The 16,383-nt window shown below is 33.3% G+C and overlaps 1 protein-coding gene across 1 annotated transcript; it reads right to left on the bottom strand.

The window, feature by feature from the left end:
• Positions 1-4,081: 4,081 nt before the first annotated feature.
• Positions 4,082-4,513, bottom strand: LOC145957840 (uncharacterized). The gene has a single exon (XM_083074250.1). The coding sequence runs from the start codon at positions 4,511-4,513 to the stop codon at positions 4,082-4,084; it is 432 nt and encodes a 143-aa protein (XP_082930376.1).
• Positions 4,514-16,383: the final 11,870 nt, after the last annotated feature.

Raw genomic sequence — 16,383 nt, 5'->3', positions numbered from 1 at the left:
TCTAAGGACCTATTTTTCCTCTCAACAACCCCATTTTGTTGAGGTGTCCTAGGTGCTGAGAAATTATGGTTTATACCATGTTCCTCACAGAATTTTTGAAACATTATGTTTTGAAACTCACCTCCATGATCACTTCTTATAGAGGTGATGTTTGAACACTTCTCATTTTGAACAAGTTTTGCAAATTTTCTAAAGGCATTAAAAGCATCATTTTTGTTTGCAAGAAACATAACCCATGTATATCTAGAATAGTCATCAACAATTACTAAGCCATAGTAGTTTCCGCCTAAGCTCATTGTTCTTGATGGACCAAACAAATCCATGTGAATTAATTGCAAAGGTCTAGATGTTGAAATCTGATTTTTACTTTTAAAGCTAGCCTTCACTTGCTTGCCCTTTTGACAAGCATCACATAGTTTATCTTTTCGAAACTTGAGTTTAGGTAGACCAACCACTAATTCTTTCCTACACAGTTTATTTAGGTGATCCATATGAATGTGTGCAGCTCTCCTATGCCAAAGCCATATGTTTTCTTCTTGAGTTATTAGACACTTAGTGTTTGACATTGTTATAGAGTGTTCTAAGTCAAGTATGTATATATTGTCAATTCTTTTACCAATGAATCTGATTTCTTTACTCTTTTTATCACATATCAAGCAACATGTATTATTAAATTCAATTTTAAAGCCTTTATCACTCAATTGACTAATACTCAGCAAATTATGTTTCAAGCCATCAACAAGCAAAACATTTTCAATCAATGTTTGAGAGGAGGAATTACCAACATTGCCATGGCCAAGAATTTTTCCTTTATTGTTGTCACCATAGGTAACATACCCTTCATTCTTCAATTTCAGACTTGAGAATTTGGAGGGATCCCCGGTCATGTGCCTTGAGCAGCCACTATCAAGATACCACAGTAAATTTTTGGCCCTCAAGCATTCCTACAACACAAATTTAGAGGAAAAATTTAGGTACCCATGTGGAGGGTCCTTGTTGGTTAGTTCTCAGCCTTTGACTCTTCTCAACCCAAATCATTTTTCCACTTGGAACTCCATATTTTCTTGAATAGCAGTTCCTAATTGTATGACCTTTTTTACAATAATAAAAACAAGTTGCTTGTCTAGAAAAGTTGCTTTTGAGTTTTCTAAAATTTTGACTTTTCACAAAAGCTACTTTCTTTGACACAATTGGTATGCTTGTACTTGGATTAAAGCCAAGTCCACTCCTATCAAAAGTGTTTCTTTGTTTTCCCAAAAGAATATTCAAATTTGCATTTCCCTTTGTGAACCTTGCAAGTGTGGATTTTAAGTCAGCATTTTCTTTTTCAAAAACTTTGCAATGTTTACAAACATCTTTTGAGGAATGAGCTTCACTAAAGTTAAACATAGTTTGAAGATTTTCATACTCATGCTTCAAATCTTCAAGCTCTTGTTCAGCTTCAATTAAAGCATTTTCATACCATTTCAGCTTGTTTTTCAACTTTGGATTTAAGGCACCTAATTTGACTGCTTCTTCATGAATTTGTATAAAAGCTTCTTGAAGCTGATCATAATCCGGATTGGATTCAAGGTCAGAGTCACTTACAATTGTGTCATGGTCAGTTCCAGCCATCAAGCACAGGTTGTTCTCCTCACATTCAGATTCATCACTTGATGTGCTTGAGTCATTATCTTCCCAAGTAATGTAGGCTCTCTTTCCTTTTGCATTTTTCTTAATTTTCTTCTCCTCTTGTTGCTTCTTCAAGAGATTTGGACACTCAGCCTTCATGTGTCCCGGTTTACCACATTCAAAGCAATTAAAGGAGGATGTGCTTGCTTCCTCTTTCTTGTTTGACTTCTTATTGAATTTGTAGGGGGAATTCTTCTTTCTTCTCATGAACTTTCTGAACTTCTTTACCAGCAGATTGAAGTTCTCGGTTTCGGAATCATCGGAGCTTGTTTCTTCACACACCTCTTTACCTTTGGCAGATTTCAAGGCTTTCAACGACACTCCTTTGCCTTTCTTATCTTGCTGCTCATGTTCATCAAATATGTGCAGCTTTTGCTCATGCTGCCTTAATTTCCCAAAGAGAGTAGCTAATGTCAAGGAGGTCAAATCCTTTGATTCTTCAATGGCTATCACCTTTGCTTGCCATGATCTATCCAAGCATTGCAGCACTTTTAGATTCAGCTCTTCCTTTTCAAATTTCCTGCCAAGGTCAACAAGGTGATTTATCAAGTGTGTAAATCTTTTTTGAAAATTAGAAATAGATTCACCATTTTGCATTCTAAACAGCTCATATTCTCTAATGAGAGTATGCTTTCTTGATCTCTTTACATCGCTTGTTCCTTCATGAGTGACTTGCAAAGTGTCCCACATTTCTTTAGCAGATAAGCATTGTGAAATTCTGAAAAATTCATCAACAGACAATGCAGATGTTATGATGTTTTTGGCTCTTTTGTCATGTTGGGCTCTTCTCTTTTCCTCATCACTCCACTCACTCCAATGTTTTTCCTTAAGCTCACCATCATCATTCTTTTTCATAGGGATATAGGGTCCATTTTCTATAGCATCCCATACAGCAATATCAATAGCTTCAATGAAAATTCTAATCCTAATCTTCCAATAGACATAATTTTCACCATTGAAAACAGGAGGTCTATGTGTAGAGACACCCTCACCATAGGGTAGGTTGTTGTTGGCCATTTTTAAATCTTGAATAACTCTCAAGAACCTTGCTCTAGATACCAATTGTTAGAAAAGAATGGCCCAATCCAAGAGGGGGGGTGAATTGGATTCAATGACCCTTTAAAAATTTATCAGAGTTTTGGATCGTAAATTCAATCAAAACTTTTCTATGACAGAATTTTCAAATGAAGCACTCTTAAAGACTTGTTACAATGATATGAATGCAATGTGCAACTTGATTACAAGACAATGAGGTTCAAATATAATATCCAATTATAGATTTAAACCATCAAAATTCACATACACATGTTAATCAAGTTTTATCTTCTTTAAAGCACAACCAAGAAATTACAAAATAAGAGATAAGGTCGAAGAAGATTTCACAAGTCTTTTATACTGGTTCAGCCACTCCACATGTGACCTACATCCAGTCCTTAATCACCACCTGATTAAGATTTGATCCACTATCTTTTAGCAAGAAGGTTTACAAGCACACACACATGCATATACTTCACTACAAAAAGATAACCACTTTCTTGACCCCAAGAAAGTAACCCTTGTAGAACCCACTACAAGAAACTTCACCACTTGAGAAACCCTTCTCAAGATTTTTCACAAAGATTCACAAAGAATAAAATGAAACGAATTCACCTGGAATTCTTGAACAAATCTTTGTCTTCCTCTTTCAAGAGTATGATGATGATGATGATTTCCTTACAAGCTTTTCACAAACGTTTTTCTCTTGGATTTCACAAAGAAAACTCTCCAAGATGTCACACAGACTCTCTAAAACGTTTTTACCAGTTGATTATCAGTTTTTACTCAATGTTATGAAGTTTCAAAAGAGTTCAAACTATTTATAAAAATTCAAACCCAGATAATCGATTATTTTAAAGAATAATCGATTATTTTGTTCTTCAGATTTCTGGAAATCAATCAAGAACAATTTAATCGATTATTTAGCTGGATAATCGATTATTCCAGAGAGTTGTTCCTGAAATAATCGATTATTTTGGCAAATAATCGATTATTACAGCAAGGCATTCCACTTAGCCCACTTGCTGAAATAATCGATTATATTTAACAATAATCGATTATTTTGAGTCAGTTCTTAAAACTTCATTTTAAGTCTCAAAATAATTTTCCAATGTTTAACTCATCATCATCTACTCCCTACTTGATTCTAGACAAGATTTGCTCAATGCACAAAGCACACACAGACACAAATATAACAATTCATTTATAACAATTTGCTTCCTAAGCTCTATTACATAGCTATACTTCAAGGTATTTTTCTTGACTCTTCCTTGACTTTGTTTTTGTGTTCAATGTTGTTGTTGTACACTTGTTGTCTCCAAGTTGTTGTGATCATCAAAACTCTTAAAGTCTTCAGCTCCCCTAAGCTCAACACCTAGATCTTGGGTAGGCTATCCAGGATCTTTAGGTTGTTCTGAGCTTTTGAAAACTCAGTTCCTAGGGACTTAAAGCCATTTAGAATTGTTTGGAATCTTCCAAATATTTCTTCAATAGTTTTATTCTCCTTCATAAAGAATAAATCATAGTGCTTGTAAAGAGTGGCAACTCGTCCGAGTCTGACATCCTCAATGTCCTCATGAGTTACCCTGATGGCATTCCACATCTCCTTTGAAGTAGAGTAGCTACAGAACTTGTTGTACTCGATTTTAGATAGGAAGAAAACAAGTATATATCTTGCTTTAGCATTTTGTTGCAAGGTATTGTAATCTTCTTGAGTGTATTGGCTCTCAAGCTTTGTGATTGCTATATCCCCTTGCATGATGATTTTCCAGAGTTGGTACTGGGTGGATTTGATGAACATCTCCATCCTATCCTTCTAGTAGGAGTAGTCTTCTCCATTGAAGGCTAAAGACCTTGTGAGAGAAGCTCCTTCTGGCAAATACTGTCCTTCACTGCTTCTCATTTTGGATCCTTTTTCTTTACTATGTTAGATGCTCAACCCCGTCAAAGTCTGAGCTCTAATACCAATTGTTAGAGAGAAAAAAAGATACACACTAGAATAGTGTATATCAAAATGTCGGGCTTTTAAAATGCAGTGAAGTAGTAAAAGTTTGGATAGAAGAAGTACTAGAAAGTAAAAGATGAAGGAACACAAATCTTTTATACTGGTTCGTCTCAAACACAAAGACTATGTCCAGTTCTCAATTCAACCAGATTGAGTTCCACTATCTTTTTCAAGATACAAGTATTCTTTCTACAAGGCACTTTTAGCTCAACCTGAGTAGTCTTTGACTTGCCTCTTGATGGAGAACTTGTGAAGAACCAGATTGATGAAGGCTTCTTCTCCAAGCTCATCCCTAGATCTTTGGCTCCTTGCTTCTCCTTAAAATTCTCTAAAGCCTCCAATGGAAGATGAGGCTTCGGATTTCACCAAAGAAGGTGAAGAACACTCTTCAAGAGGCGCCACTCCTTAGAAGAACATAAGCCACTCCAATCCTCACCACACTTTTGTTTAAAGAGGATAAAAGAATTGGATGAATATAAAAGAGGTTGAAACCTTTGGAAGAGAGAAAATTCAGAACTCAATTCGGAAATCTCTCAAAGAATGCATCAAAAGTGTTTACAAAATGAAAGAAAAGGCTTATATAGAAAGGAAGTAGCTTATAGTACAAACTAGTCTAACCATAGTTCAAGGAGAACTCTGGTTAGTCTTCTTGCACATAAGCTAACCATCCTAGTTACTTGGAAGCTAGTGGAACAAGCTAAGCTTGAAGCTTATGGAGCAAGCTAAGCTAGAAGCTTGTAGCACAAGCTAACCAAGTGTGTGTGAAAAGCTACAAGAGCTAGGCGGCCAAACTTGTATTCCTTCACTTAATCTAATCCAAAAATGTTGGAATTGGTTTAGTCAGGTTCACCTAATGAGGGTGAGACTTAGCTAAATTAATTCCTTGGATTAAATGGAGCAAAACAAGCCAATATCCAATTGCTAGCTTCACCTACACACTTTACTATTTGTCACCCCACTTCTACTACTAAAAATATGAAAATCAATGACCCTTAATACAAGATCAAATAGAGCAAAAGTCTCCAAACAACATACCCTAAAATCCTAAAGGGATGACCTATAAGAAAAGGAATCATACTACACACGGTATGTATAATAGAGACTATGAGACTAAAAAGAGGAATCATACTCAATGTCATATTGATCATAGGTCTAAGAAACACCTCCTCTATAGAAGCCTCCTCTAGCCTCCTAACCATGGATCTAGTTAAAGGCCAAATGGTCTTCAAGTGTGAGCTCTCCTATGGATTAACCTTCACCCTTCTTGGTCTTACCTTTTCCAAAGGGATCCTTGGGGATTAGATTTCTATCACCTCTTCAAGCAACTATCCAAGTATTCTTTCAACAAGCCTCTTCAAGCTCAATCACTAAGTATTCTTTTCAACCAAGCCTCTCCAGGCTCAAACATTCAGTATTATTTTAAACCAAGCCTCTCCAAGCTCAACACCAAGTATTATTTTAAACAAACCTCTCCAGGCTCAACCCTTACAAATAAATTTGAAAATAATTACAAGCATAGCTTCATCTCTTCTAGATGTAATGCTATAAAACTTAAGCACAAATAAACTACACAATACAGAGTTTTTCTACAAGGTATGCACTTTATTTCTTCTTTTATTTTCTTGTTGTTACTCTCTTATTGTATATCTTTTTTTCTTGTGCACTTGCACTCCACTGTTCTTGATTGAGAATCCCTTATATAGTAGCTTGGAAGAAAATGACCATAGAGCACTCTTCTCATGATACTTCGTGTAACACCTCGTTTTTCACAAATTATACGAAGGTATTTTAGAAATATTTTTTGATATTTAGTAGCCTAGAACAGGTCGTTCCCAACCTGGAACAGGCTGTTCCAAACTACTAAAAATGCCTATAACCCTAGTTGGGAACGGGCCGTTCTAGATGCGAATTTAATACACAACGAATGAATCCAGAACGGGTTGTTCCAGATCTGAAACGAGCCGTTCTGGCCACTCTTGACGTCTATAAATAGCACGCTTTAGCACTCCCAAAAAAATATTTTTCACTTATGACTTCTTTTTCTTCTACACTCTTTGAAGACCAAGGGAAACCCAAAGGAGGAGACCAGCAAGATCCTGCTTTAGTTTCATCTCCTACTTATTGAGGTATGGGGGAGTGAGAAAGCTCGCTCTGGGTGTGGGAATGTATGTTGGGTAGTGGGATTGACCCCCAATCCTATGTTTGTTGTATGCTCATGTATGAGGGGTTTTTCTCAATCATATCTATTTCATCTATTGCTCTTCTTATATGTAAATAATTGTATGATTTGAGATCTCTATGGGTTCCTATGGGAAACCCTAAAGTAATGCATTGGTGATTGTAAGAGGAGATTGTTTGAAAAGGCAATTATATGAGTAAATTGTATTGTTTTAAATGTTTATTGTATGAATTAGAGTGCTCTATGGGTTCCTGAGAGAACCCAATGGAAAACAGGCAAAATATGAATATTTTCTATTTTGCTTTCTGATTGTTCTGTTGTGTTCCTTGTTGGATGAGATGTACGAATATGTTTTTAATTTTGCAAATAGAGAAGTTTTGATATGAATTAAAGTGTTCTGTGGAGACTATGTGAATATGATGAGATAATGTGAAAAGTGAATATGAGACATGAGATGTGAGGATATGTGATAATGAGACATGATAATGTTATATGATAATGAGACATGATAATGTGATATGAGAATGCATAGAGTCTTGATTTATATGCATCATTTGCATAAATATTTTTAAGGGTACGATATGAAATACACCGCCAGGGAAGACCCCCTTGTGTAAAAGCTTGGGGATTAGTCCTTGGGGATAGCTCAGTTTGTAAGTCTCAGTCTCGCCCATTGTGTGCATGGGATGTATCTTGCGCGACTTAGTTATACCGACTAGACCCTAGTAGTATGTCCTTCTAGTGAGAGTGCGTAGAGGGTGTGGGTTTAGGGTTTAGGGCTTAAGGTTTAGGGTTTAGACTACTCTCGTGTGTTGCTAGCGGCAATACACCATGTGATGTGTTACTAGCGCCACATGCATGATAATATGTAGTCCGTGTCCATTACATGTGCATTTTAATGTTATATGTTAAAGTAATTTTTATGTCTTTGATGAGTGGAATGTGATATTGTTGTTAATCTATCTATGCTATGTACATGTACATGTACATGTACATGTCTTGTTTGTGTTTGGCTATCCGGTGTGTATTCCTACACCATGAGCCAGAGTGAGATGTTTCTCACTCCCTTTTCTTTTGTATTGTTTTCCTTTGATTGTTATACAGGTGATCATCAACATGAGTCTGAGGATGTTGGTGACGAAGCTTAGGCTTCAATATTGGATTTTGCTCTGATAGGACATGTGACATCGGGGCATAGATAAGATTAGATTAGGATGTTATTCTTATTATTTTGGAAACCTTAGCATTATTTCTTTGTAATTTCCGCTGATTTTGTTATTTGTTTAAGTCATGGATGTGGTACTCTCTATCTGAACACGTTTGATATTTTAATTGTGAAAGATTATGTTCTTCAAATTTTGTTATCTATGTGTTATGGTATGCGGGGTAGAGGGTGTCACACTTCATCTTTCTCTTTAAGATCAAAAAGAGAGAAAGAGTGTAAATTAGTTGTTGCTACAAGCATTTAATGCTTTGTGTGAATATATCCATCTCTTATCTAATCTTGGCAGCTACTTATCATCATTTCGTTTAGGTAAGACTGAAAGAAGTGGCTAAATCAGAGCAGTGTAGTGTGTTTAGAGTTCCTGTCTGTTTTTTCGTAATTTTTGGGATCTTTCCCTTTCTTTTTGATGCAAGGATTTGACTTTCCATTTTTAGCATTTTTGGTGTCTTCACTTTTCTCATTCAATCTATTAAGGAATAAAGTATTCAATGCTCTTAAAAGATAATTTGAATTCATAACGAGAAATAAATATAACATTAATTCAAATTGTGTTCTTCGTCTGATGTACTTCGTCTTATAGACGAAATATGATGTTTGTTTCATCTAAAATATTTTTCCTGAAAAATTTTATTTGTTATCATTAAAACTTATAGACTCTCCAAGGATTCAAGATCGTCTTTTGATTTTACACTTTGTTTTGTAGGATAATGTGAGTTTATGTACGTGGGATATAATAATTCATCTACTTATGGACTAGGGGTGTTATGGCAAGGAAACCTCTAATGGGACTAGGAGGCTACAATGGCCAACTGTAATACTTCGATAAGACCCTCATATACGTCCCCTAGGTAGGTGGTTCCTAGGAGATCATTATTGATAGATGTCCCTAGACTATTCGATGAGGTGGTCCCGTTTCACTACTCCTAAGTTATTTTGTATTCTTGATGAAGAGGGGGAGATTGATACCATATACATATAGTGTTAGGAGCATGCATTGCACAAGTTTTACTTATGATTGTGTTATATTGAGTGACAAGATGATAAAAAATGATGGATAGAGGTATATTGATTGTCATTATTGATTTAATTAAGAATGTTTATGAATATATGAGATGTTATTGAGGTATAAATGTGTTTATCTACTTTTATGTCTTATATATATTATTTATGGATGAGTAACTCCCTATATTTGTATATTTGTGTTTGGTTGAACACCTCTTGTGGGATTAGAATAGGTACCAGGAATGTGTTTGATAAAGAAAAAAATATAAAGAGGGGATTTTGCTATGATAGTGTGACATTATGGCAGAGTTTTAATATTAGTAGTTATTACAATTGTTGAGTTTCTATTTCATTATATTTTCATGTTGGAACTTTATTGAATTAGGCGATTGTGCCTTCCTTTTTTCAAATAATATTTTCTATTTTTTTTCATTTAATAGAGATTAGTTAAAGTATTGTAAATCTTTTTATAAAGTATTGTTGAGAAGAATTTCATTATTATTTTCTATTTTACAAAATTATTATATTAAATTTATTTATTTATTTATTTGATATAGAAAAGTTCACATTTAGTTGTATCAGAGCAAGTTGGTTCATTCAACCAGTATGTTATGTAGTTATCATGTTCTGTATGTACTCTAAATATGTATATTTTATGTTAAGTCTTTTGAGTTATTGTGCACTTTCTTGTTAATCAAAAAAATTATGTCAAGAAAGAACGCTTATACTTTAGCTATTGTCTTGTAGGTAATAAATTTGGTGATGGAAAAATGTTAGCTTAATATTAAAAAAAGTTCATTATTAAAAAATTTTCACTTACAAATTTTTCATCCAAAAGACTATTTATTTTAATACAACCAAAAGATTATTCTTATAAGTTAAAATTATATTAATTATGTAATAAAATATTAATACAAGAAATTGTAATAATGGCATCATAAATTACTAGTTATATTAGTTTTTAATTATGGAAAATTTTAAAATAAATGAAAATAATAAAATCACACAAAAAAATTTCTCACAAAATTCATTTGTAACATTCGTTATACTAATTATTAATTATTGATAATTTTAAAATATGTTTAAATAAAATTACTCAAATGTTTTTCCACAAAATTCATGTAATTTTTTTTCCATGATGTTAATAATTTTTATATAAAAAAGTTAATATGTAAAAGATTTTGTAACATCCTGCCATAGCCAATAAACTTCATGGAATTCCCTAAATAGTAGCGAAATTATTCACATATTTAAGATTCTATACTCATTCTACATGGGTATGCACACTATGACGTGTATATAAGAATAAAAGCAGCTAAGAAACAACTCTATAAATATATACTTTATATGTACAGTCATTTAATATAAAATAGTATAGAATCCTAAGTGCAAATCAAGCACGACTATACAAGTTATACGTAGTAGCACTGCCACCAACAAAAATCATGCCCCTGCCAACAATAACTCCTTATACCTAGCCCTGATCTGCTCTCATAGAATGCATGATTATCGTTATCCAAACCATCATGGAAACAAAAAGGGTAAGCTAGAGTTTGAAAACATGTATATATAGAAAACAAGTTTATAATATACAACATCATGTTATGTATCATACTTGAAAGCTAACACACCTGAAGCAAACATGTACCTCATCCAATCATGTCCCACAAAATATCAACAATGCATATGAACATACCTCAACATATAGCATATACAAACATATCAACCAATGCATCATCATGCATTTACCTACAGAGATATCCTAACAACATGAGCATTGTAAGTGATTTCCACCCTAACGAACCAACCCAATCGTTTTCACACACGAAGCGCCAGCTCGATCACAGAAAAATGAGATACCAATCCTTTTTTTTGGTTTCTCGAGTCTTATCACTTACATTAGGAAAGTTTGGTTCCACCATTAAGAGTAGTACAACTAGGTATAGGCTTACCACAACCTTGACATGCATTACCAAGTCACATATGAAATTCGCCCACTGATTATCCTTAAGGAATGATGTAACCTTTCCAGGTAATTGGTTAAGGGTTGTAGCCCTCGACCTCCTATCTTATTCAACCACTAACTAAGGACTTGGAAGAGACTCAACAGACCTCAAAACCTACTCCAAGAGACACACCTACTCAAGAAGGGTTTTCCAAAAATTGGCTTACCCGAGCACCACTCTAAGATACCTTATGTGGGATCTTTAGTTTTCAAAATAATTTCCTCTCTCAAGTCCTAAGTTATCCATCATGCTTTAATGCCACACCGCATTCTCAACATCCACACCTCACCACACATCTACTATATACATCACATCTAGTGAATGTATATAGGATCAATAATATCAATCATGTATAGCATATCAATGCTTAACACCTCAACCAAGAATAACATAACAATGCTTAACAATTCATACAATAATATCATACCAATGCTCCATTATTCATTCAACAATAACATACCAATTATACAGAGCATATCAATGCTCATCACCATTTCAACTACACAAAGATAGCATACCAATCATACAAAGCATATCAATGTTCACCACCATTTCAATTACACAAAGATGGCATTCCAATGCTTGTTATCATCATCTTACATTATGCATCATGCAATAGACACAAGTATTCTATTCATGTTCACCAAATTCACCATCATACAAAATGTATCAACATACTACTTATCAAAATCATTTATCCTTCCCTGACAACCATTACATAAAACAATGCATAGGAAGTTATACTACTCCTATCATGCTCATCCTTATCTCATATAAAAGACAAGAAGATTTTCTACAACTTTCATGCAGAACTCAGGTTCTAATCCCATCATCTACCATGTTAAAAATTGTAAAAACCACAACAATTTGCCTAAATGCTAACAGCTTGACCTTTTCTCACTAAAAAAGTCATAACTGGAGTTCTAGACCTCATTTCTAGGTGATTCTAAATCCATTGAAAAGATAACATCCAAGACTACAACTTTCATGAAGATATCAAGACCAAATTAAGTCATATATCTCCACCGCTACAGCGCTCAATTCAGCCTTTTAGCATTGGATTTCTGCCAACTCAATTTCTTCTGATGGCTACAACACTCCACTATGGCTACAACGTTGGGTCTCTACCAATCCAATTTTCCCCCACCTCTGCATTGCTCAACCATGGCTGCAGCACTAGACCTCTGCCATCACATTTTCTCTCACAGTTGCAGCACTCAACAACAACTATAGCGTTGAGTGCAGAATTTTCTACACTTTCATGGCTTCTCCCTTCGTTCTTCACCTACACTTCACCAATTTTTCTCTCTAAACACCATCTATAACTCATTTTCACTACTAGATCATACATGCAACTCAGAAATTTCATAAAACATCACATGCATCCATCAAAAACACGAAGATCACTCATTTTTACCCAACTCATTCAAGAACACCACAACCTCAAACAATATGCAACCTACTCAACTCAACCAACTCAGCCACGAATCACATCTTTGGTGATGATCCAACCACATGCAACCCGAAATATAGCAATGATTTGAGTTCTAGCTTCCCTAAACTCAATTCTGAGCTCTCCAAGAAAGAAAAAGAGGAAGAACGGAGAACTCCAAGAGCTTCAGCTACTTGCATGAAAGAAAGAGGGAGATGGACGGAAAAAATAACTCCGAGCTTCCAAAGTAGCACTCCACCACCACCATAGCTTGTTTTTCCTCCTTCACAATTCAGCCACAAAGCTCTCCAACACTCTCGTCTGAGAAGAGAAAAAGAAAACTCAAAGAAGAGTGTTATAGATTTCATGATTATAATATTTTTATATGTAAATATTTTTGACATCTTAGTATTAATATAGAAAATTATAACCACTTAATAAAACATTAATTATAATAAAAATAACGAAAAAAGTTCTTCTCAAAATTTAGGTAAAAAAATAGAGTTAATCATCTATACACTGCCAGTGTAAAGTTTTTTAACTGACAATCAATCATATCTTTTAAATTATTTTATTTTATTTTTATTTCATTAAATAAGGAACTGACATGTCACTATTAAGATATATAATTAGTTGTCCGTGTAAAAAACTTTACACTAACTTTACACTGGTAGTGTATAGGTAATTAACTCAAAAAAATATTAATATTTTTACGACATGCATCCTGAGATTAAAACTACATTAATTATATAATAAAATATTAATATAGAAAATTATAACAGAATAATATAATATTAATATTAATTTTTGATTTTTTTTGAATTTTAAATTTATTTAATCTTAAAAAAATATTTTTAAAAAGTCACCTAAAATTTTTCCACAAAATTCACGTAAATTTAATTGTGGACGATTTTAAATTACAGGTAATTAAAACGAATCATATGAAAAATTTGAGTAACGAAGATACAAATATGTTCTAATCGTTGCTCAAAAATAAGTTTTTAGTAATGTGTAAGAATTTCTGTAAAAACAAAGTGATATGGAAGAATTGGTGGATTTATATATTTTTTTTAATATTTTTTTCTAACTTATTTTTAATATTATCAAACCTGTATGTTTGTTTACTTAATAATTAGGTTTTTCTCCTTTCTACCGTATCAGCTATTATAAAAGTAAAATAGTATTTTTGATTGTGATTTTATCTGCATAATTTCTAATTATAAACATTATTAATGTAAGAAAAATATCTTTTGTTGTATTTTATATATGATCTGATTTTTATCAAATATATTTTTCAAAAAAATTTATTCACTTTTCATTATATATATATATATATATATATATATATATATATATATATATATATATATATATATAATTAGGGACGGATCTATGTTGTGTATAGTGGGGGCACTTTCCCTCACTACCATTTGATACATTCATATTTTTTTTATTCAAAAAAAAAAAATTTAAAAAATAAAAATTATATTCTAATATAATAAACATATATGTTTAAATTATCATATATATAAAATATAAATTTGGAGGAAATAGTTATTTATTTAATGTCTGTCAAACTTTTAAAGGAGATTAATTATCTTATATGATAAAAAATATTTCTTAATAACGAATCAATTTTTTTAAAAACATTTAATTATAATATATATATATATATATATATATCTTACTACTCACATATATATAATGTAATATGTTAAAAAAATCAATTTTTGATAAAATAAAATTTACAGCATAGTTTACCTTTTGTATTTTTTATTTATTATATACGTTGATTAAAAAAATTAAAATAGTAAGATTATACACGTTGATTAAAAAAGTCAAATAGGAAAGATTGAAATATTTATGTTTTATTTAGAATTTTTATTATAAAATATATTTTAAAATAAAATATCATCTAAAAATATATATTAAATATTAAAAACATGTTTATATCATAAATAAATTAAACTTAATTTTTATAAAATTTAATATATTTATTTTTATGTTTTTATTAGTGTTAAATTATTATAAGTAGGTCTTTATGATTGTAATTCTAACCAAATATTTAAAAAAAAAAATTAAAGAAAGTTAGGCTTAAACTTACTAAATTATAATATAATTTAGTATGACATAATTTATTTTCATCTTTAATTATAATCGTAGATATAAAAATTTGTAAAAAAATATTTATGATATATATTTATACTTTTAAAAATTATATGTAAAATTTTTAATACTATAATATATGAATAAGTATTGTCCCCATTATCTAAAGTTTCTAGATCCTTATAACATAGTAAGTTATTTCAGAAGGCCCAAAAGTCCAATATGGGTGATTTAGTAGCCCAGAACGGGCCGTTCCCAAACTGGAATAGTCCGTTTCAAACTAATAAATTGACTTGTAAATCGTAGTTGAGAACGGGCCGTTCCAAACCCCAAAACGGGCCATTCTGGAGGGAGTACAGACCGTTCTAGATGGAGAACGGGCCGTTCCGGATGAGTCCTAGAACAGGCCGTTCTGGATGAGTCCTAGAACGGCCCGTTCTGATTTCAAAACGAGCCGTTCTGCATGTGATTTTTGTACGTGATGAAGGGGGTGCAGAAAGGGTCGTTCCGAATTCGGAACAGGCCGTTCTAGCCACTCCTGAACTTCTATAAATAGGGGTTGTGTGGTTGAGGAGAAAGTAAAGTTTTTAGGGAGAAGTTTAAGAGAGAAGGACTCTAGGTTTGTGAGCCCCTTTTTCTCCCAAATTTCTCTATATGATTCCTTTTCTCCTCTAGATCACTAATGCCTTCTGTCTTTTCTTGAAATTCAGATTAGGAAGCTTGCTTTGGGAGGATTGAAGTTCCAGTTTGAGCTTCGGAAGGGAATTCTACTTCTTCTCAGTTATTGGCTATTTTGAGCCAATCTTTAGGTGAGGGAAGCTAGAATGTTTGTTTTTTAGGTTGCATGTGAGTTTAGAAACTCAATTGATGCATGAATGTTGAGAATCCATAGATGGATTGAGGAAAATCTCATTTTTGGGGTTTTGAGAAAAAGAAGGATTTTGATGATTTTGATGCATAGGTTGGATGCATGTGAGATTTAAGTTTATTTTGAGTTGTATGGAGCCTATGCATTGTGTTTTGTGTTTGCATGTGGCTGGATTTGTTGGTTTGGATGAGAGTTTTGAAACTCTTTGACTGGGATTAGCTCCGGGCGCAGGTTGAGCGCGCCGAGCGTGGAAGAGCTTAGAGCTCTTGGGTTGGTGTTAGGCCAGGCGTAAGCTGATTGCGCTGAGCGTGAATATGTTTATAAATAATTGATTTAAATTGATGCTAATGCATGTTAAGTTGAAGTTTTTGATCATGTATGTATGATATATGATGTATGGTGAGGTGTGATTCATGTGTATGCATAATGATGATATATATGAATGTTTAAATATGATATGGCATGTGTATATGTTTATATGAGTATGATTATTGATCATGATGGTGGGCAGACCATGTATGATGTATGATGCATAATTGCATGTGATGCCTTATGGCATGAGTCTAGCCTAGGACTTGAGGAGGGGAAAAATATTTTCGAACTGGAAGAGCTCACATAGAGTCTCTTGAGAGTGGTGCTTGGATAGGCCACTAATATATGAGAGTGGTGCTCAGGTAGGCCACTAGATTTGGGAGTGGTGCTTAGGTAGGCCACTGCGTTGGGTGAGTCTCATCTAAGTCCTTAGCTAGTGTTGGAGCGGGGTATGAGGTCGAGGGTTATTCCCTTAACCAAGTACTCAGAAAGGTGCATGGATCCTTGCAGATAGTCGGTGGGCGAACTCCACAATTGACTTG

Source organism: Cajanus cajan, chromosome 5 (assembly GCF_000230855.2).
Source record: "Cajanus cajan strain Asha chromosome 5, NIPB_CcT2T_4, whole genome shotgun sequence".
Lineage (NCBI taxonomy): Eukaryota > Viridiplantae > Streptophyta > Magnoliopsida > Fabales > Fabaceae > Cajanus > Cajanus cajan.
Note: the sequence above shows the minus strand (reverse complement) of the source record. Positions and strands in the feature narration are given on the sequence as shown.

What these genes read in the sequence shown, in the direction of transcription:
- LOC145957840 (XM_083074250.1), bottom strand. Translation starts at nt 4,513, where the DNA reads ATGGAGATGTTCATCAAATCCACCCAGTACCAACTCTGGAAAATCATC.